This window comes from Aegilops tauschii, chromosome 4, assembly GCF_002575655.3.
Source record: "Aegilops tauschii subsp. strangulata cultivar AL8/78 chromosome 4, Aet v6.0, whole genome shotgun sequence".
NCBI lineage: Eukaryota > Viridiplantae > Streptophyta > Magnoliopsida > Poales > Poaceae > Aegilops > Aegilops tauschii.
In genome coordinates, this window is record NC_053038.3 from 381,948,294 (window position 1) to 381,970,593 (window position 22,300).

The 22,300-nt window shown below is 45.3% G+C and overlaps 1 protein-coding gene across 1 annotated transcript; it reads left to right on the forward strand.

The window, feature by feature from the left end:
* Positions 1-11,286: 11,286 nt before the first annotated feature.
* LOC109761683 (uncharacterized) lies at positions 11,287-12,171 on the forward strand. The gene is made up of 2 exons (XM_020320502.4): positions 11,287-11,630; positions 11,725-12,171. Exons 1-2 carry the CDS (start codon positions 11,356-11,358, stop codon positions 12,011-12,013), a joined length of 564 nt encoding a protein of 187 aa, XP_020176091.1. The 5' UTR covers positions 11,287-11,355; the 3' UTR covers positions 12,014-12,171.
* The last annotated feature ends 10,129 nt before the right edge of the window (positions 12,172-22,300 follow it).

Genomic DNA, 22,300 nt, shown 5'->3' on the forward strand with positions numbered 1-22,300 from the left:
AAATGGATCTTTAAGAAGAAGACGGACGCAGATGGTAATGTGACCATCTACAAAGCTCGACTTGTCGCTAAGGGTTATCGACAAGTTCAAGGGGTTGACTACGATGAGACTTTCTCACCCGTAGCGAAGCTGAAGTCCGTCCGAATCATGTTAGCAATTGCCGCATACTATGATTATGAGATATGGCAGATGGACGTCAAAACGGCATTCCTTAACGGCTTCCTTAAGGAAGAGTTGTATATGATGCAGCCGGAAGGTTTTGTCGATCCTAAGAATGCAAACAAAGTATGCAAGCTCCAGCGCTCAATCTATGGGCTGGTGCAAGCATCTCGGAGTTGGAACATTCGCTTTGATGAGATGATCAAAGCGTTTGGGTTTACACAGACTTATAGAGAAGCCTGTGTTTACAAGAAAGTGAGTGGGAGCTCTGTAGCATTTCTCATATTATATGTGGATGACATATTATTGATGGGAAATGATATAGAATTCTTGGAAAGTATAAAGGCCTATTTGAATAAGTGTTTTTCAATGAAGGACCTTGGAGAAGCTGCTTATATATTAGGCATCAAGATCTATAGAGATAGATCAAGACGCCTCATTGGTCTTTCACAGAGTACATACCTTGACAAGATATTGAAGAAGTTCAGTATGGATCAGTCCAAGAAGGGGTTCTTGCCTGTATTGCAAGGTGTGCAATTGAGCACGGCTCAATGCCCGACCACGGCAGAAGATATAGAACAGATGAGTGTCATCCCCTATGCCTCGGCCATAGGGTCTATTATGTATGCCATGCTGTGTACCAGACCTGATGTAAACCTTGCCGTAAGTTTGGTAGGAAGGTACCAAAGTAATCCCGGCAAGGAACACTGGACAGCGGTCAAGAATATCCTGAAGTACCTGAAAAGGACTAAGGATATGTTTCTCATTTATGGAGGTGACGAAGAGCTCGTCGTAAAGGGTTACGTCGACGCTAGCTTCGACACAGATCTGGATGACTCGAAGTCACAGACCGGATACGTGTATATATTGAATAGAGGAGCAGTAAGCTGGTGCAGTTGCAAGCAAAGCGTCGTGGCGGGATCTACATGTGAAGCGGAGTACATGGCAGCCTCGGAGGCAGCACAGGAAGCAGTCTGGATGAAGGAGTTCATTACCGACCTAGGGGTGATTCCCAATGCGTCGGGCCCAATGACTCTCTTTTGTGACAACACTGGAGCTATTGCCCTTGCGAAGGAGCCCAGGTTTCACAGGAAGACCAGACATATCAAGCGTCGCTTCAACTCCATTCGTGAAAGTGTTCAAAATGGAGACATAGATATTTGTAAAGTGCACACGGACCTGAATGTAGCAGATCCGTTGACTAAACCTCTCCCTAGGGCAAAACATGATCAACACCAGGACGCAATGGGTGTTCGATTCATCACAATGTAACTAGATTATTGACTCTAGTGCAAGTGGGAGACTGTTGGAAATATGCCCTAGAGGCAATAATAAATGGTTATTATTATATTTCTGTGTTCATGATAATAGTCTATTATTCGTGCTATAATTGTATTGTCCGGAAATCATAATACATGTGTGAATACATAGACCACAACCTGTCCCTAGTAAGCCCCTAGTTGACTAGCTCGTTGATCAACAGATAGTCATGGTTTCCTGACTATGGACATTGGATGTCATTGATAACGGGATCACATCATTAGGAGAATGATGTGATGGACAAGACCCAACTTAAGCATAGCATAAAAGATCGTGTAGTTTCGTTTGCTAGAGCTTTTCCAATGTCAAGTATCTTTTCCTTAGACCATGAGATCGTGCAACTCCCGGATACCGTATGAGTGCTTTGGGTGTGCCAAACGTCACAACGTAACTGGGTGACTATAAAGGTGCATTACGGGTATCTCCGAAAGTGTCTGTTGGGTTGGCACGGATCGAGACTGGGATTTGTCACTCCGTGTAAACGGAGAGGTATCTCTGGGCCCACTCGGTAATGCATCATCATAATGAGCTCAATGTGACTAAGGCGTTAGTCACGGGATCATGCATTGCGGTACGAGTAAAGAGACTTGCCGGTAACGAGATTGAACTAGGTATTGGGATACCGACGATCGAATCTCGGGCAAGTAACATACCGATTGACAAAGGGAATTGCATACGGATTGATTGAATCCTCGACACCGTGGTTCACCCGATGATATCATCGTGGAACATGTGGGAGCCAACATGGGTATCCAGATCCCGCTGTTGGTTATTGACCGGAGAGGCGTCTCGGTCATGTCTGCATGTCTCCCGAACCCGTAGGGTCTACACACTTAAGGTCCGGTGACGCTAGGGTTGTAGAGATATATGTATGCGGAAACCCGAAAGTTGTTCGGAGTCCCGGATGAGATCCCGGACGTCACGAGAGGTTCCGGAATGGTCCGGAGGTAAAGATTTATATATGGGAAGTCTTATTTTGGTCGCCGGAAAAGTTTCGCGCTTTATCGGTATTGTACCGGGAGTGCCGAAAGGGGTCCGGGGGTCCACCAAGGGGGTCCACCAGCCCCGGGGGGCCACATGGGCTGTAAGGGGTGCGCCTTGGCCTATATGGGCCAAGGGCACCAGCCCCAAGAGGCCCATGCGCAAGAGATAAGAAAGAAGGGAGAGTCCTAAAAGGGGAAGGCACCTCCGAGGTGCCTTGGGGGGGAAGGACTCCCCCCTGGCCGCACCCTTCCTTGAAGGAAGGGGCAAGGCTGCGCCCCCCCTCTCCCTTGGCCCTATATATAGTGGGGGGAAGGGAGGGCAGCAAGATCTAAGCCTTGGGCGCCTCCCTCCTCCCCTGCAACACCTCTCTCTCTCTCGCAGAAGCTCGGCGAAGCCCTGCCGGAGACCTGCTACATCCACCACCACGCCGTCGTGCTGTTGGATCTCCATCAACCTCTCCTTCCCCCTTGCTGGATCAAGAAGGAGGAGACGTTGCTGCACCGTACGTGTGTTGAACGCGGAGGTGCCGTCCGTTCGGCACTCGGTCATCGGTGATTTGGATCACGGCGAGTACGACTCCGTCATCCACGTTCATTGGAACGCTTCCGCTCGCGATCTACAAGGGTATGTAGATCCACTCCTTTCCCCTCGTTGCTAGTAGACTCCATAGATGCATCTTGGTGAGCGTAGGAAAATTTTAAATTATGCTACGATTCCCAACACTAATGTGTTTAGCATGGAAGATACCGATAACTAATGGTCGCGAAGTAAACAAGAAGGGTGCATTTCTCAAAAGTTCATTTACCTCTGTTTTAAAATTTTGAGCTCTGGCACCTCTGCAAATCACTGCTTCCCTCTGCGAAGGGACTATCTATTTACTTTTATATTGTGTCATCACCTTCTCAAATAAGCGCCAGAACCTGAGAGCACTATTTGCATCCTCATGCATTGTGTGTAGCTAATGTTGGGTGCATCATGACTTGATCTTTTCTACCATGAATTAGAATGTTTAGTCGCTGCTTCAACTTCGGAGGTGCTCTGCATTTATGTTTTGCGGTCTCAGAAAGGGCTAGCGATATACCACTTTTGTCATATTATATCATGGTTGTTTTGACAAAGTGTTGTTGTTTGAGATATCTTATTATTGCTCACTAGTTGATTATGCCATTGATATGTGTTAATATAATTTTTAAGAGTTATTGTTTACATGGTTAGTTATAATCTTGGCTAAAAACCTGGGTGCTATTTAAGCTTATTTATGTAAACAAGAGCAAAAGAGTTCGTAAAAGTTTTTCTATTTTACTTTCAGTTTATCAACTGAATTGCTTAAGGACAAGCAAAGGTTTAAGCTTGGGGGAGTTGATACGTCTCCAATGTATCTACTTTTCCTAACGCTTTTCCTCTTGTTTTGGACTCTAGTTTGCATGATTTGAATGAAACTAACCCGGACTGACGTTGTTTTCAGCAGAACTACCATGGTGTTGTTTTTGTGCAGAAATAAAAGTTCTGGGATTGGCATGAAACTTTGCGAGGATTTTTTATTCAATAAATAAGAATTTTTGGAGCCAAGAACCACCGGAGGGGGCACCTGGTGGGCACAACCCACCAGGGCGCCCCCCCCCCTCCAGGCGCGCCCAGGTGAGTTGTCCCCACTTGGTGGCCCCGCAGACTCCAACCCTGATACTATAAAATCACATATTTGGAGAAAAAATCAGGGAGAAAGAATTATCGCGTTTCACAAGACGGAGCCGCCGCCACCTCCTGTTCTTCATCGGGAGGCCAGATCTGGAGTCCGTTTGGGGCTCCGGAGAGGGGGATCTTCGATCTTCATCATCACCAACCCTTCTCCATCGCTAATTCCATGATGCTCCCCACCGTGAGTGAGTAATTCCTTCGTAGGCTCGCTGGTCGGTGAGGAGTTGGATGAGATTCATCATGTAATCGAGTTAGTTTTGTTAGGGCTTGATCCCTAGTATCCATTATGTTCTGAGATTGATGTTGCTATGACTTTGCCATGCTTAATGCTTGTCACTTTGGGCCCGGGTGCCATGATTTTAGATCTGAACCGTTTATGTTATCACCGTTATATCTATCTTCTAGATCCGATCTTGCAAGTTATAGTCACCTACTACGTGTTATGATCCGGCAAACCCGGAGTGACAGAAGTCGGGACACTTCCCGGTTATGACCGTAGTTTGAGGAGTTCATGTATTCATCGTGTGTTAATGCTTTGTTCCGGTTCTCTATTAAAAGGAGGCCTTAATATCCCTTAGTTTCCGATAGGACCCGCTACCACGGGAGGGTAGGACAAAAGATGTCATGTAAGTTCTTTCCATAAGCACGTATGACTATTTACGGAATACATGCCTACATTATATTTATGAAGTGGAGCTAGTGCCGTATCGCCCTAGGTTATGATTGTTATATGATGAATATCATCCAACGAATTCACCGATCCAATGCCTACGAATGTCTCTCATATTATTCTTGCTAAGTCACTACTGTTATTATTACTATCGCACTTGCTACAAAATCATTGCTATCAGTGTTACAGTTACTATTGCTGTTGCTACTACTGTCAAAACTATCATACAACTTTGCTACTGATCACTTTGCTGCAGATAATTAATCTCCAGGTGTGGTTGAATTGACAACTCAGCTGCTAATACTTGCAAATATTCTTTGCCTCCCCTTTGTGTCGAATCAATAAATTTTGGTTGAATACTCTACCCACGAAAACTGTTGCGATCCCCTATACTTGTGGGTTATCAGACTCCAATGCAAATCCATATTGCAAAGCATTGAATCTTTTCAAACTCAAATAATTACATCAGATCTATCTCTTTGCACATGGCTATGTTATCACTCCTAGCCTCCACAAACATTCCCATAAATTTTGGCCCTTCCAACTTCTACTTCGTTCAAACTAATTTGAACTAAATTCAAATTACTTTGAATTCAAACATTCCAAACATTTGTGGAACCAAGTATAAATCTTGGAGTCTACGAACATTGGTCCATGAAGAAAATTTATTCTCTGACCCCTCCTTTCACTTTTCCCATTTTTTGTCTAATTAAATGAAAAAGGGAAAGGCAAAAGAGAAAGAAAAGAGTAAACGGGCCAACTTACCTCCTCCTTACCATTCTTACTACGCCGGCCCATCCCTAACCTTGGAGTCTAGGAATAGGATGGCTTCTAGAATAGGGATTGTTAATGTTAAAGATCTTTCATTCGAAACTGCCTGGCTCAACCAGTCATGGGTCACATCAGTTGGTGTCTTCGAGCAAGCATTGTCGTGTTGTCTTGGAACTTCCAGTACCAGCTCATAAAATGGGTGCCTGTAATGGGCAGATTCCAGTTGGGAACAACGTGCGCATGGAGCCTATAATGGGTATGTTGGTGCACCCTTGTAGGTTTAAATATTTTGAAAGTCATGTCCTTGGTTATGGACAACTTGGAGCTTGGTAACATTTAGTAAAAACAACTTCAACCTAATAAATAAAACTTGCTAACGAGTGAGTTCCTTGACTATTTCTTCTTCATGGGAAATGCGAGGGGGGAGGACAAGGTAGTGCTATGTTTGCTTAGGCAGGTGAGTATGATGAATAATTCACGAGTCACCTTGCTTTGGACTATGCTTTTCACCTTATATATGTTTAGATGTAGGTTTTAGTTATTTCTTAGTGCTTGCGGCTTCACCACTTCACCATTCCACTATATTGTTAGTGCTAGCACCCCCAGGTAATGGGACTTGGTGAGTACTTTGTACTCGCCCTTGCCACAACAACAACTTGTAGAGTTCTTCAACTGGGATGCGGAGAGAGGTCGCTATTATGTTGAGTTCAATGGCAATGACGAGTAGAATAGTGAATCCCGACCAGTAGCCTACAACCAATTGTAGGGTTTGCTTGCTTTATGTTTCCGCCTCTTAGGAAATCTTAGATTTTGTTTGTACCTGGACTATTGATGACTTCCGTGTGTTAGTGTAATGTTGGTCCAAGTAGTCTCTTAGTGTAATAAATTTGGATCTTGTCACTTGTATGCCCTATTCATATAATATTATGTTGCGCCTTTCGTAGTGGAAATATTGTCATATTTCTTTCTTAAAGTCCACGACATATGACCGTGTATGTGACATATGACAGTGCATATGATACGAAGTCATATGTCAAGACGGTTGGGGAAATGTTTTCAGCCTCCCACTTCATTCCATCGTCGTTGTACCCCACTGGCCTCTCTCTACTGTCATCACTGCCCCATCCATGGCCTCTCGACCTCCCTCGCCACACCCCTCCTCTCCGCTCCATCAGCACACCACCCCCATATGCCTTGCCAACGACAACGCGGGGGGCCACGGCGACAGCGACGATATATGCACCGTGACATCGATGTGCGACAGCGGAGGCAGCAACCTGCTCGCGTTCCTATAAGAGGACCGGTAGTCGCGGGGCCCTCCCCCGCCGACCGGTTCCAGAATAGGACCTTATCGCTAGGCGATGCGTAGGGGTGGGCCATGATGCAGTTGCTCGGGTTGGTCACGACGGCATGGCTCGTGCTCTTCGGGCTTGCTGTTGCGGCGCGACCCAGTGAGAACGCAACTGGAAGGGGCCTTCGGGGTCAGGGGTGTGGGGCGCGGCGCGGGTTGGGTCGAGGCCGCGTGGAAGGGACCAGTGGCGGCGTTGGAGGCGAATGGCTTCGGGAGATCTCGGAAGCCGCCGGATCCGGGCTCGCACACGTCAGGGGCGGCGGCCAGAGTGGCGCATCATGGTCGAGGCATAGCGGCGAGGTAGGAGGTGCGTCGGTCGAGGCGCAACGGCGTGGAGGAAGGCGCCTGTGATGAGTAGCTTCAAGTTGTATTCATTTTTCCTCATACTTTTCATGCATTTTCTTGAAATTTGTGCTTCTTATATACGAAATGCTTGGAAATTTTGTATTCATTACCTGATACTTCTTATGCCCTTTTCAATTCACTATATGGCAACTCAGAATTTATGTGCATCTTATGTACATGGAAACATAGCAAGTTTTGAAAAATATTTCTAGTGGTCGCATGAAAAATTCAAAACTTTCTTATTTTTTCCAAGACATAGCAAATTTTAGAAATTTTGCAATGCTCACATGTTTAGATTTTTTTTCCTAGTGTATTTTTTTTAAATCATTGCAATTCTTCAAAAAAAAAATCTACTGATCTCATGGAAAAATTAGATAAATCATGCAAAATTTATAAATTTTTGTATTGTTCTGGTGGCAAGTTTAGAGAAAGTTCTTTATGCACACATGGCAAGTTTTTAAAAAACTTCTAAAACACGACAATTTAAGAAACAAAAAAATGTACTCCTCACATGGCAATTTTTCGTACATGTTTTGTCCATAACATCTTCGAGTTGTTTTTTTTCTATTGCAAGTTAAAAGATACTTGGCAAGTTTTATAAAAAAATGTTTTCTAAAACACGATAATTTTAGAAAGAAAGAAAAAGTAATGCTCACATGGCAATTTTCCATACATATTTTGTCCATAACATCTTCAGTTTTTTTTTCCATTGCAAGTTAAAAGATACTCCACCTGGCAATTTTAAGGTGTTTGCACATGGCAAATATCATTGTAATTAACAATTTGTTAGTTCTTTCACCATGGCAGAAATCCTAAAACTTTTGCAATGTCACCAGTACAAATTTTTGTCATGTCACTTGCAATATGTTTTTCTTTTTCTTTTTGCCATCATGTGTACTGCTCGGATGGCAAATTTTAGATTTTTTTTCTCTATAATTGCCTTGAAAAATTTGAGATAACAATATTTTTTTAAGTTGTCCCATTACAAACACGTGTTTCTTCCAAAATGTTTTTGCCATGTTTTTTTAATGAACATATTTTTTTCTTAAATTTTGACATGGAACATGGCAAATTTGTGTTTCTGTAGTTTTTTTTTTATCTTAACTATGGCAACTTTTTTGTACATACCATGGCAATTTTATCTATATACCATGGCAAATCCTTTTGTTACACATCGTGGCAAATCCTTTAGTTAAATATTATGCTGATTTTCTATATTTTCCATGGTTTAGAGATCACAGTTCGTAATTTTTGACATGCGATGATTGCAAATTTTCCCAATTTTTTTAATATAACATGGCAAATTATTTTTTGCCAAACATTTTGCCCATGTTGCTTTACATATGAAAATTCCTACTTTTGCCATTTGAACATTTACGGACATATTCTATTTTTTTTTCTAATTACCATCTTCCCACAAGTACAATATATTTTCCAAGTTTGACATGATCTATAAGAACATTTTGTCTCAAACTTCCCATGCATCATGACATTTTTGTTTCTGTATATGTTTTTGTACAGCAGCATTGCATATTTTTTTCTTGCGTATGCATTTTTTATTTTTTATTTGACCATGGAAAATTTATTGAACGTACCTGGTAAATTCTTTTTTGTATACTATCAGATTTATTGCCATGGTAAATTTCTGCATTCTCACAAGTACAATCTTTGTTTGCAACGCAGGATTTGCCATGTGAACACTACATGAATTTTATAATTTTTCCATGAACTTTATAGAAACCATTTTTTTTCTTAGTCTGCCATGTTAAACACCCTGATTTTGGCCAGCTTGGGGTCGCACTGGAACCCCGCTGCAACGAAGCGAACATACGATAGAATGCTTTTGGTTCGCTCGCTGGACGCGGCCAGCGCGCGAGGCGTGTGGCTGGGAGCTGACGTACGCGCTTTGACGCGCGTCCTAAATCATTAGCGAAAACTCTGCGCGTACGTGGAATTACTCATATATAACTTTCGCCGTGTTGAAAATTGTAGCTGAAAGCGTGTCTAGGGGTAAAGAAGGTAGTAAAACAAGGACCAGGAGGAACCTCCAAGGGGTAGACTTGGCTGTTGGAAGTTCTCAAAAATAAAATAAAAAGACTTGCTGTTGGAGGTGGGCGTAGGAATGTAGTATGTGTCGCGTTGCGGCATCCAAGCAAAACACTCGAAGTGAGTGGGCAAGTGACTGCGTACTCACTGCGCATTGACTTCCCGATCCCATTCTCTTCTCGTGAGCAAGAAAGCTGGGGCCATTAGTAGCAGCTGATAGCTGATAGAATCAACGACACATCACGATCGAGCTCAAGGGCACATCATGGACATGCTTTGTTTAGATCACTCTCATAGCAATCTTGCAGTTTCCTGTCTATTCACCAGGCAGAAAAGCAGAGTGCATCTGAATCCGCTAGCATCATTGAATGAGCATACTCTAAATGACAGTATATCATTATCACCTACTCTAGATTGGATCCAAGAAAGTGCTAAATGGGAGCATATCGGCACCACCGCATTGCACTAAAAATGTCAGTATGTCACACTAGCACGTATGGGAGACGTACTCGAGCAAGCAACCCAATTTTTCAGCATGTCTATGTCATACTAGGTACCAGCGATTTATTAGATCAAAGCCTCTTTATCAGAATAGGTTAAGCTACGAAGCGAGTATGAAAGTGAGAATGTTTTAACTATTTTCATGAGTTCTACCGATGAAAACTCTGCGTTCGATGGGCAGGTGACGAGCAAAAAATATTAAGGTGAGCATTTGTGGAAGCAACTCACTCCATGACATTGCACATCGAACAATGATATACAAAATGAATGATGATGAGATAAGAACACCATAATTGTGTATGTGCCATCATATCCAGATTTAGTTCTTGATAGAAAATTATTTAGCAATAGAAGTATCGTATATGCTAAGTTTCCCTTCTTTGATGCATAATTACATTACCGGTAATTAATCATAAAAGCGTAATTGAGCAGATAGCACTGTCATATTTTCTAACTTCGGTATTACAATTTCCTCCGTTGGAGTATTAAACAAAATTTATAGTCTCCTATCTTTAGCCATTATTTTATTAGCAAACATTTTTATATATTTTGCTAATATTTAGATTGTACAAGCAAAATTTAATACTCCCTCCGACCCATATTAATTGGCACTGATGTTTTCTACTAAATCAGCGATAATTATTATGGATCAGAGGAGCACTACATTAATCCCAAATACATATTGAAACCATGCAATTAATAATTTCTAGATTTCACAACTAATTAATACAAAATATCCAGATTTTTAGGTATAAATTAAACATCAGAGTTTTTAATGAAAGATAGATTTATTATATGCATCTTATACATTTTTTATTAACTTGTACATACAAAAGGTATCTGCCAAGATTGTATCTTGAAGATTGGTCATATTTAAACCATATTGATTTTTCAAACCAGTGTGAGTATTACTTTATCCATCATGATTTTTTTATGATTTTTTTTTAGGAGGATCACCCCCGGCCTCTGCATCCGACAAATGCATGCGGCCATATTATTAAAATGTGCCAACAAAATACAAAGTCTGCAACCTAGATGATCTTTTTAATGATGACTGTCAAAATCTAAATCGTAGATCACTCTTACTCAAGGGCTTTGTTAGGTCACTCTTACTCAAGAGTGATCTTAGATCACTCCAAGTAATCTTGCGGTTTGCTGTCAAATCAGCCAGTCAGAAAAGTTGGACTATGTGTACTCATTTAATGGCGTACATCCGAATTTGCTGGCACCATTAAATGAGCACACTCTAAATGGCAGCATATCACCTGATTTGGATTCGAATAAAGCACTAAATGAGAGCATATCTGGCACCACATTGCAGATTGCAGTAACTGACAGTATACGCCTGCATCACACTGTCGAGTAGGAAACGCACTGGAGTAAGCAACCGCCGTGTCTGACCGTGACTTCGCCGGCGACCGGTCACGTGTCCGCCCATCCTATAAACACAGCCGTTCCATCAGAGTCGACCAGATCAAAGCCTTCTGTCATTCGCTCGTTGTCACTCGACACCATGTGGAACAACGGGGCGATGAGCGGCCAAGTTTACCCGCCGCCGCCGCCGGCGATGGTGCCGCAGCCGCAGCCGCACGGGCAGGTGGCGGCTAACAACTGGGCGGGTAACGACGCCAACACGCTGCTGGTGGTGGCGACGCTGATCACCACGCTCACGTACCAGCTCGGGTGCAGCGTCCCCGGCGGGTACTGGCAGGACACGCTGGCGGCGGACGGCAAGCAGAAGCCGCACGAGGCCGGAGACCCCATCATGCGCGACAAGCACCCGCAAAGGTACGCACAGGGCACATGGTCCTGGTTAGAAACTTAGAATCTGAAATCCTGGTCGTGCGGGACGTTCCTTGACTGATGGCATCCATGCGTGCAGGTACTGGGTGTTCATGGCGGCGAGCTGGATGGGGTTCCTGGCGTCCATGATGATGACGCTGAGCCTACTGGTGCGCCTGCCGGTGGACTCGCGGCAGGTCCGGTGGTCCTTCGCCGTCGCCTACTCCAGCCTGGTGCTCACCTTCATCGTGTCGCAGGCCAAGACGCACATCTCAATCGACATCGTCATCTGGTTGGTCACCGTCGTCTTCCTGTGGCTCATGATCAGCGTCCGCCCTGACCACCGGGAGCGTATCCTCCGTTTCTTCTGCTGCAACCGCGAGAAGTGACGCCCCAAGCTTAGCGTTCTCATGTCTTTGTCGATTATAAACTGCTGTGAGTTCAGAACTTTTTCGTCGTCTAAGAAGTTCAGAAGTTGTAACTTTGTTTAGACTCGGAGTAATAACAAAAGGGGGACGCCTAGACGTCACTTATATTAATTTTAAAAGTCTTTCAGTTGATTTTGTCAAAGCCGTTTGGATTTACTGCTGGTTCGTCCTCCTTCCGCCAGCCACTATTCATCTTCCTCCTGCCGCTAGTCGACATTCTGCCGAGCCTGACCACCTGCGGCCCAGCCTTGTTTGACCTGATCATCCCTCTAAACCCCGCACCGAGCTCCAGGGCTGGCAGCCTTCACGCACTCAAACAATCAAGCTTCTGATTGGCCTCCGGACGTGACATCGCGGCCACGTCGCCGCTAGCTCCGGCTCTCTTTAGGCGAGACCTCGACGGGGAGTCCCCGTCTCGGCCTCGGGGCTACACGAACACGAGAACTGACTGATGTAAACAAAATCTCAATTGCATGAGGAATAAATGTGTAAGTAACAAAATGGAACTTCGAGTTACTGATGGAGACATGTCGGCGATCTCGACCGAGCAGCGCCATTGCTGGAATTCTTCTTCCCCACGCGGCACATACCCTTTTTGTGGTGGTTGACAAGTTTTTTTTTGGGAATGATGGTTGACAACTAACCGACAAATCCTTGCAGCAAATAGGAATGCGCTGCGTACCCTAGATCTTGGCCGGCCCAACAAGGCCTATGAGGACTTATTTATTTGTTTATTTATTTGCTTTTTACCTAGATAATGTTCTATTTTCTCAACAAAAAACACTTTTACCTACACCTAGTTTGGCTCCCTATAATTTAACTTTGATTTATTCAATTTATGCTAGAATATGAAATTGATTCTGAAAGAGTTTAATTTCAATATTTTACTCGGATGCCACATGACAATGAAAATTATTCATTTCTAATTTGTTAAGAATTTGAATTCCGTGTTCACACATACTCCCTCTTTCTACAATTGTAAGACATTTCTTGACACTATATGTCTTACATTTTAAGACAGAGGGCGTAAAAATTGCTTGGAATCTATTGAAATTTGACCAACAAAGTGCACGCATAGAGAATCTACTTTCAGCCTTTCAGCAATCCAAACAATACAAGCTTGTGAACATTTTTTAAAAATTTTGGTAATTCTTTTCTTCCATTTTTTGTGAACATATTTTTTTACTGGCCATGAATTATCTACATCTAAATTGCATTATTCTTCCATACCTATCAAAATAAAAAATTACAAGCTGGTAGTTCGGCCGGACCTCTGTCGCACATGCTGTGGACCGGAGCCTAGATAGGCCGGACCTCATTTTTTTGGCGCGCGTGTGTTTCCACACTATTCCGTGTGCCGTCCGCGGCCTATTAGGCATCGCTCTCCTCCCTCGCTTCCCTTCGATCGCTCGCTCACTAAAAAAAATTGTGTTTCTCAAAAAAAAAATCATTCGCCCAATTAACTCGCGCTTTTTTCGGCTGTGTTGTGCTACTGGTTCGGGAAAAAGATCAGCCTCCGGTTTTTATTTATTTTGAATATGTTCGTGAAATAAAAAACAGTTCATGGATTTATTTAAATGTTCGTGGTTCTAAAAAGTTCACGTAATTGAATGAAAAATTACTAATACAAACCACGAATTATGACAATGTTCATTGAATTCCAAAAAATTAACATTTTTTTAAATATCGATTTTGAAAATAGTTCATCCATTTCTAAAAAAATCATTGATTTTTAAAAAACCCTTGATTATAAAAAAAGTTCATTGATTTTTTTTAAAGTTCATCCATTTTGAAAGAGTTCATCCATTTGGAAAAAAGAATTCCATCGATTATGAAAAATCATTAGGTTTGTAGAAATGCTCATCAATTTTGAAAAACTTCATCCATTTAAAAAAAGGTCATCGATTTTAGAAAAAAGTTTACGAATTTGAAAAAAAGTTCATGAATTTTAAAATGAATTCGAAAAAAACCTGTCCATTTAGAAAAATGAAAAGGAAAATACAAAAAGAAAAGGAAAGAAGAGCAGAAATAAAAACAAGAAAAAAGGAAAAAGAAAAATTGTTCCAAAAAAGGAAAAAGAAAGAAGAAAAGAAGGAAACAAAAGTAACTAAATGCATCAGGTGAGGTGTTTTGGGTGGTTAGTCCTGCGTACGTCGAACGAGAGATCGCTGGTTCGAATCACAATTTTTTACTGTGTTAAAATAGAAAAAACGAAAAGATGTGCGGGCCAAGTATGTACCAGAGGGTGTGCGCCAGTTTACAGTTTGCACTGTAGCCGCCACCTAAAGCGCCGAATAGGAAATGCCATTCCCAGTCCTCCTCTGTGTGCGAGACCTATATCTTGCATAAGGCATTTCCTATTCGGGGCCCGTTGCGCCGTTAATGCGTAAGCGGCAAACCGGCGCGCACACACACACACACCCCCTCCGCATCGGGTAGCCGCATTTTAGCTTTGTTTTATCCGTTAAAACGTAAAAAACATGAGCGCTAGGTGACTTGACCACGCGATCTCATGTTCAGTAATAAATAGGGACAACGCGCCTGTTGTGTTTACTTGCTCCCTTTTTCCTCTTTTTACAATTTTTATTTTTCATTTTTCTTGTTCTTTTCTTAAATTCGTGATTTTTTTTCAAAATTTGTGAACTTTTTCCAAAATTGATGACTTTTTTTCAAACTCGATAAACCTTTTGCCAAATTTATGGATTTTTTTCCAGTTTTGTGAAGTTTTTTTTTTCATAATTGATGAACTTTTTCAAATTTTGTAAACTTTTCTCAAACTCGATAAAAAATTTCAAATTGAATGAACTTTATTTTAAATGTAATGAATTTTTGCAAAATTGTGAAAACAAATTCAAATCGATGAACTTTTTCAAATCCTTGATTTTTTTGTAATTTTTTTTGTCTTTTTCATCTTTTACGATTTTCTCAAATTCATTGGATTTTACAATAATCACGTCACGTACTCAAGCAAGAGCGAACGAAGTTCCATACGGAACCGAGAGCGAACGAAGCAAACATTTTTCTAGCCAAAAAGCAAACAAAGCAGGCAGGCACCTTGTTGGGCCAGGCTCAGGTCGTGGGCGCGTGAAAATATTGTTCGCTTTATGCCAGATAGAAGACCGCGGGAGCAACTAACGAAGGAGCCTTTGAAGAACGTGGTGCCAATGATCTAGGATAGCAAACGTGTAAGTGCATCTAGTGCCACCCCTAGTTGGTTTTGGAGTATTGACGACAAACTTGGTTGAGGGACTAATGTGTTTGTGAGAATTGCAGGATAACACAAGTAGTAGTCCCATATTGATTCGGTTTACCTACCAGAGATGACCCCTGTTGGGGATATGACTATTAGATATGACCCGCCCAGGAGGGGCCGGGTCATCCCTATGGCGGTTCATCTCAATGAAGCCCAAGAGGGCCCAAACCCGAAGGCGGCTTAAGGCCCACAAGTATAAACCACCATGTATATGTAAACTTGTATTGTAAGGCATGTAAGATAAGTCACCGAGCCGGACACGTTGTATGAGCCGGCCGGGACTCTGTAGGCCGCAGGGTGTCAACCCGTGTATATAAGGGGACGACCCGGCAGCGGCTTAGGCAAGAAACAACAAGTCGAGAGCCAGGCAAAGCGTATTCGCTCCCTGGTCATGGAAACCCTAGCAATACCACCTCAAACTGGATTAGGCCTTTACCTTCACCGCAAGGGGCCGAACCAGTATAAACTCCTCGTGTCCTTTGTCCCGTTTAACCCCTTTAAGCTAACCTCGTCGCAATGGCTCCGCAACTAAGTCCTTCCATGAGGACATCTGCCGTGACACTTCCACGATAGTTGGCGCCCACCGTGGGGCCAGCGCACGGTGGTTTTGAGTTCTTAAAGGGCAGCTTTGAAGGGATCAAGGGATACGCCGTGGGCCGGATGACCAAGAGTCATCGCAACAAGCTCTACATTGACGACGCAGGCTGGGGCCCCGAGGCCGGCTCAATTGAGTACGGGTATCGGGTCCCCTTCGACGGAATCCACGTCTTCATCGGCAAGATCGGCGAACCGGGCCCTGAGCCGGACATCTGCACCGACATCGTCGAGACGACTTAGCGTGCGTGATCCGCCCGGGTTCAACTCGTCGTGAGTGTGCCTTTGTTGGATGTATCCGTGGGGCTGAATTGGAAGGCTCTGTGTCTGGGGGTGAGACGGCCGTCTACTCTGATGGTGAGTCGTCCACAGGCGAAACCAATTCTATGTATCAACTGCAAGACAGACGGTTTGGGGGCTGTTCCGATGGCGACAGTATTTCGGACCCCTTTGAGCCACCGAACAGAGTGGCGATCTTCATGGCTGGCACCCAGCCGGTTCTCGGTTCAACAGCCGCCGCGACCATGACCTCCAGTACGGTGGCGGTAACAGCAGCTGGAGCTGGCGATCCAGTACGCCCGCCGACTCAAGTTTTGACGGATCTGTTGGATGATCTGGCGACTCTGATGGAGATCGATGTAACACCAGACAACTAGGAACAGCATAAGGCAGAAGTAGCTAAATTGCGTGATGAGATTGCAAAGGCTAAGGCGGACTTATACAGCGGAAAACGTCAGGATGGCTGGAGAACGGGCCGTTTTGAACGCCCAAGCGCAGCGGATTCAAGCAGATTCGTACCGGCTCCTGGTGGATCAGAACGCTCCAAACGAAGTCTTGAGGAGAAAGCACCGGAGTCGCCTGCCCCCGGTTTATGAGTCGAGGGACCTCTTCAACACGCCCGGGGCGGGGGCCAGTAACCCGCCGGTGATGAATCAGATGGCGGAAGTACGAGGGGGTGGAACGCCGGGTCAGCCGCGCGTGGCCGGTTCTCCGCATGTGGGTAACACCCCGCCTCAGCATGTGGTGACGCCGCCGGGCCATTACTCCACCCCTCTAGACAACATGATTGCTGTAGCTACGCGATTGGCGGCTCTGCCGGTCGACGGCGAGACCCCGACGACGATTGAAACCCGGAAGGCTAGGGAGCTTCTTCAAACGGCTTTGGTGCAGCAGCAGGCTTATTCCTACAGTCGTGACCGGATTCATGCGACCCCTCGTCCAAGCCGGAGCTATAGTAGGCACATTGACTCGCCAGCAGTCTCGAGTACTGAGCGGCGTCGAAACCAACCTCATGGTCATGACCCGGCGCGACGGGAGGCCGAGTTGGCGGCTCAACTGGCGGCTCATCAGCACGCGCCGGTTTACCCGACGGCTTCAGTTGAAGCAGGTGTAACCTCTAGAGCTTTCGGTGTGCCATGTTTAACTGCGGCTATATGGAACGAGCATTTACCCAAGGATTTCAAAGGCCCTCGTAAGGTGCCCAATTACACAGCAGATCAGCCCCCTGAGGCTTGGTTGGAGAGTTATGAGATGGCTATGGAGATGTTGGATATTAGTGAGGCCGCGTACGCCAAGTACTTTACCATGATGCTGGAGAGGACGGCTCGAACCTGGTTAAAGGGGCTGCCGGCTAATTCCATAGGGTCATGGGCGGAATTGAAGGCCCGGTTCATCCAGAATTTCAAAGATACATGCAAGCAGCCCATGTCGATTGTGGATTTGGTTTCTTGTGTTCAAGCAGAGGGTGAGTCGACAACCAGCTGGGTACGCCGGGTCCCGACTATCATACATTTTTCAGATAACATAATCGTCAGTTCAGTGATTCTGATGTTGGAGAAAAATTATCATTTTACTCCACTCAAGCACAAGCTTGGACGGCTCAAGCGTCATTGCGACGACATGGGTACTCTGATGGCGGCTCTTGTCAAGTACGCCGACTCTGATGGTACCAAGGACCCCGACTCTGAGGATGAAAGATCGGGAAAGGGAAAGAAGAGTAGCGGCGTGAAAGGGCAGCAGTACAACCTTGCCAATCAGGGCGGCAACGGTAAGCGTAAGGCTGATGAATTTGTGGCTAACACCGGTGCGCGCAATTATAGCCAGCGTCGTAAGGGACAGCCGGCTCCAAGGACAGGATTTGATCTGGAGGCTATGCTAAATCAACCATGTCCGAAACACGAAACGGATCAGAAGCCGGCTACTCATTCGTGGAAAGATTGCAGCATAATGAGAAGCTTTAGGGAGTCCATCCAGCGCCAACATGGCCCGAACGGTGGGTCAGGGTCCGGCTCTCATGGTCCGGGTCATGGCAGCGGCGGTTCAAGTTCCGGGTTTCAAGGCCACAACAACCAGGGTGGTTATAATCAGCAGAGTAATCAGGGGAATCAACAGCAGCAATAGTCTGGTTATCAGAGCAACCCGAAGCAGTTGAATAGTGGGCAGTATCATGTTTTCACCACTAGCTTATGTAAGCGGGACTAGAAGCTTCGTAAAAGGGCCGTCAATGCTGTTGAGACGGCAGTGCCGTGTTACTTACGATGGTCGGAGCAGCCTATAGTGTGGAGTCGCGAGGATCACCCGCCACGAGTTGATAATCCGGGTCAGCTGGCTCTTGTGGTGGCGCCTCAGGTTGGGGGCTATAAGTTTACCAAGGTGCTCATGGATGGAGGTAGCAGCATTAACATCCTTTATTATGAGACCTTCCGTCGTATGGGACTGACAGATAAGAATCTTAAGCCGTCAAACACTGTCTTCCATGGTGTGGTGCCGGGTAAGTCAGCATACCCGGTGGGTAAGATATCTTTGGAAGTTGCCTTTGGAGATGAGCATGATTCCAGATCTGAAACTTTTAAACTTCGAAGTGGTCAAGATCAAGAGCCCTTATCATGCTCTGTTTGGGCGGCCGGCTTATGCTAAGTTCATGGCGAGGCCTTGTTATGTTTACTTGCAGCTTAAGATGCCGGGTTACAAGGGCACCATCACAGTGCATGGGAGTCGCAAGGTGGCCTTGGAGTGTGAGGAAGGTGATGCTGCTTATGCTGAATCAGTTTGTGCAGCGGAGGAGCTGAAATTTTACAAGGATAATGTTGACCCGGTAGACATGACGCCCTTGAAAAAGCCAACAACAGAGCATGATCCGTCGCTCAAATTTAAGTCGGCGGACGACACCAAGATGATTGACTTCGTCCCTGGCGATTCATCGAAGCAGTTCAGTATCAGTGCTAATCTGGAGCCGAAATAGGAAAGCACGCTCATCGAGTTCATCCGTGAGAACCGGGACATCTTTGCATGGAAGCCTTCAGACATGCCGGGTGTACCGAGGGAACTCGCTGAGCACACTCTTAATATTGATCCAAAATTTAAGCCTGTCAAGCAATTTCTTCGCCGGTTTAATGAGGAGAGGCGGAAGGCCATCGGTGAGGAAGTGGTCCGGCTCTTGGCGGCCGGGTTTATTGTTGAAGTTTTTCATCCTGAGTTGTTGGCTAACCCGGTGCTTGTACTCAAGAAGAATGGCACTTGGCGGATGTGTGTGGATTACACGGACTTGAATAAGGCTTGTCCGGCTGATCTATTTGCTCTCCCTCGTATTGATCAAATCATTGATGCTACGGCGGGTTGTGAGCATTTGAGTTTTTTGGATGCTTATTCTGGTTATCATCAGATCAAGATGGCAGTTAAGGACGAGGAGAAGACATCTTTCATTACTCCGTTTGGAGCCTTCTGCTATGTGTCTATGCCTTTTGGGCTCAAGAGTGCCCAGGCGACTTATCAGCGGTGTGTGCAAAATTGCCTTCACAGTCAGATTGGGCGCAATGTTCATGCTTACGTAGATGACATTGTAGTGAAGTCAAGAAACAAGGAGACCCTGATTGATGATTTGAAGGAGACATTTGACAATCTCTGGGTCTACAAGATGATGCTTAACCAGGCTAAATGTGTCTTTGGTGTACCAGCAGGCAAGCTCTTGGGCTTCCTGGTTTCCAACAGAGGGATTGAAGCTAACCCGGCGTGTGTTAATGATGTTCAGCGTCTGGCGGGTCGTATTGCGGCCTTGAGCCGGTTCATAAGCCGGCTGGGTGAGAAGGCTATTCCCCTTTATCAGATGATGAAGAAGACGGATCACTTTGTTTGGAGTGATGCTGCTAACCAGGCGTTTGAGGATCTGAAGAAACAGTTGGCTGAGCCGCCAGTGCTGGCTGCCCCTGTCGATAAAGAGCCTCTGTTGTTATATGTGGCTGCTAATAGCCGGGCCGTCAGTGTGGCCATCGTGGTGGAAAGGAAAGAGGCAGGCAAGGAGTACCCGGTTCAACGGCCGGTTTATTACATCAGTGAGGTGCTTATCGAGTCCAAGCAGAGATATCCACACTGGCAGAAGCTTGTGTATGGGGTTTTTATGGCAAGCCGGAAGCTTAAGCAATATTTTTAGGGTCATCACATCACTGTGGTTAGTTCTGCTCCTTTTGGAGACATCATTCATAACAGGGAAGCCATAGGCCGGGTTGCTAAATGGGCCATTGAGCTTGGACCTCACAGTTTAAAGTACGTGCCACGTACGGCCATCAAGTCCCAAGCGCTTGTGGATTTCATCAATGACTGGACAGAATTGCAGGCACCTGAGGAAAAGCCGGATAACACATATTGGACTATTCATTTTGATGGATCCAGGCAATTGGAGGGCTCGGGGGCTGGAGTTGTTTTGACTTCCCCACGAGGTGACAAGTTTTCTTATGTCCTCCGGCTAATGTTCCCCTGTACTAACAATGCAGCTGAGTATGAGGCCTTGCTCCATGGTCTTCGGGTGGCTAAGGAGATGAATTTAAGCCGGGTAAGGTGCTTTGGCGATTCTGATTTGGTGGCTCAGCAAGTTTCTGGTACTTGGGATTCTAAAGATCCGCTCATGGCGGCTTATCGCCGAGAGGTTGAGGCCATTGCGGGTCATTTCAAGGTCATCAAGTTGAGCATATTGATCGCAGGAAGAATGAGGCGGCTGATACTTTAAGCCGGTTGGGGTCTCAGCGTAAGCCGGTGCCGCCTAACACGTTCCTAGATATTTTGCTTAACCCTTCTGTCAAATTACCTACAGAGGAGGATCTGGCTGTCCCTGACCCGGAAGCACAATTGGTGGCGGCTCTTCATGCTATTCCTGATTGGACAGTTCCGTATTTGGCTTACATGACCCGGGTGAGTTGCCAGAGGATGAGATTTTGGCTAGATAGATAACCCGGCGGTCTAAGTCAATGACAATTGTCAATGGGGAGTTGCACCATTGCAGCATCACAGGGGCGTTTCAGCGTTGCGTTTCTCCTGAACAAGGCCGTGAGATTCTATGGGAGATTCACGAAGGAGATTGTGGTCATCATGCCGGCTCTAAATCTCTTGTAGCCAAGGCTTTTCGTCACAGTTTCTATTGGTTGACGGCTCATGCTGATGCTGAGGATTTGGTAAGCAGATGTGACGGCTGTCAGAAGTTTTCTCGACGAGCTCAATTGCCGGCTCAAGAGTTGAGGATGATTCCAATTATTTGGCCGTTTGCAACCTGGGGGCTTGATATGGTTGGGCCTTTCAAGAGGTCCAAGAATAAGAAGACCCATCTTTTGGTGGCGGTTGACAAGTTCACTAAGTGGTTTGAACCAGAGCCAGTCAGTAAGTGTGATGCAGCAACGGCGGTTCAATTCATGAAGAAGGTGATCTTCCGTTTTGGGTTTCCACACAGCATTATAACAGATAATGGCACTAATATTTCTAAAGGTGTTATGAGAGAATTCTGTCAATGAGAGCATATCCGGCTTGACATTTCATCTGTGGCTCACCCTCAGTCTAACGGTCAGGCAGAACGAGCAAATCAAGAGATTTTGCGAGGTATCAAGCCCCGGCTTATGGTCCCTTTGCAAAGAACGCCGGGTTGTTGGGTAGAGAAGTTACCTTCGGTGTTATGGAGCATCAACACGACCCCCAACAGATCTATGGGTTACACACCCTTTTTCATGGTTTATGGAGCAGAGGCGGTTCTCCCTAGTGACATCCGTCACGATTCACCTTGGGTGGCGGCTTACGTGGAAGCTGACAATGAAAAGGCACGTCAAGATGCACTTGACCTGTTGGATGAGGAGCGTGATCTCGCGGCGACTCCTTCGGTGATTTATCAGCAAGACTTACGTCGTTACCACAGCCACCGGGTCAAAACCAGGACCTTTCAGGAAGGCGAGTTAGTGCTCCGGCTCATCCAGGATCAAACAGACATGCATAAGCTCTCGCCGCCTTGGGAAGGACCTTTTGTGGTCAGCAAGAATCTGCATAACGAGCCATACTATCTTATCGACGTTCGAGAACACAAGGACACGTAAGTCAGAGGAAGAGACCCATTGGCCGTGGAATATTGCTCACCTTCGGCCCTATTATAC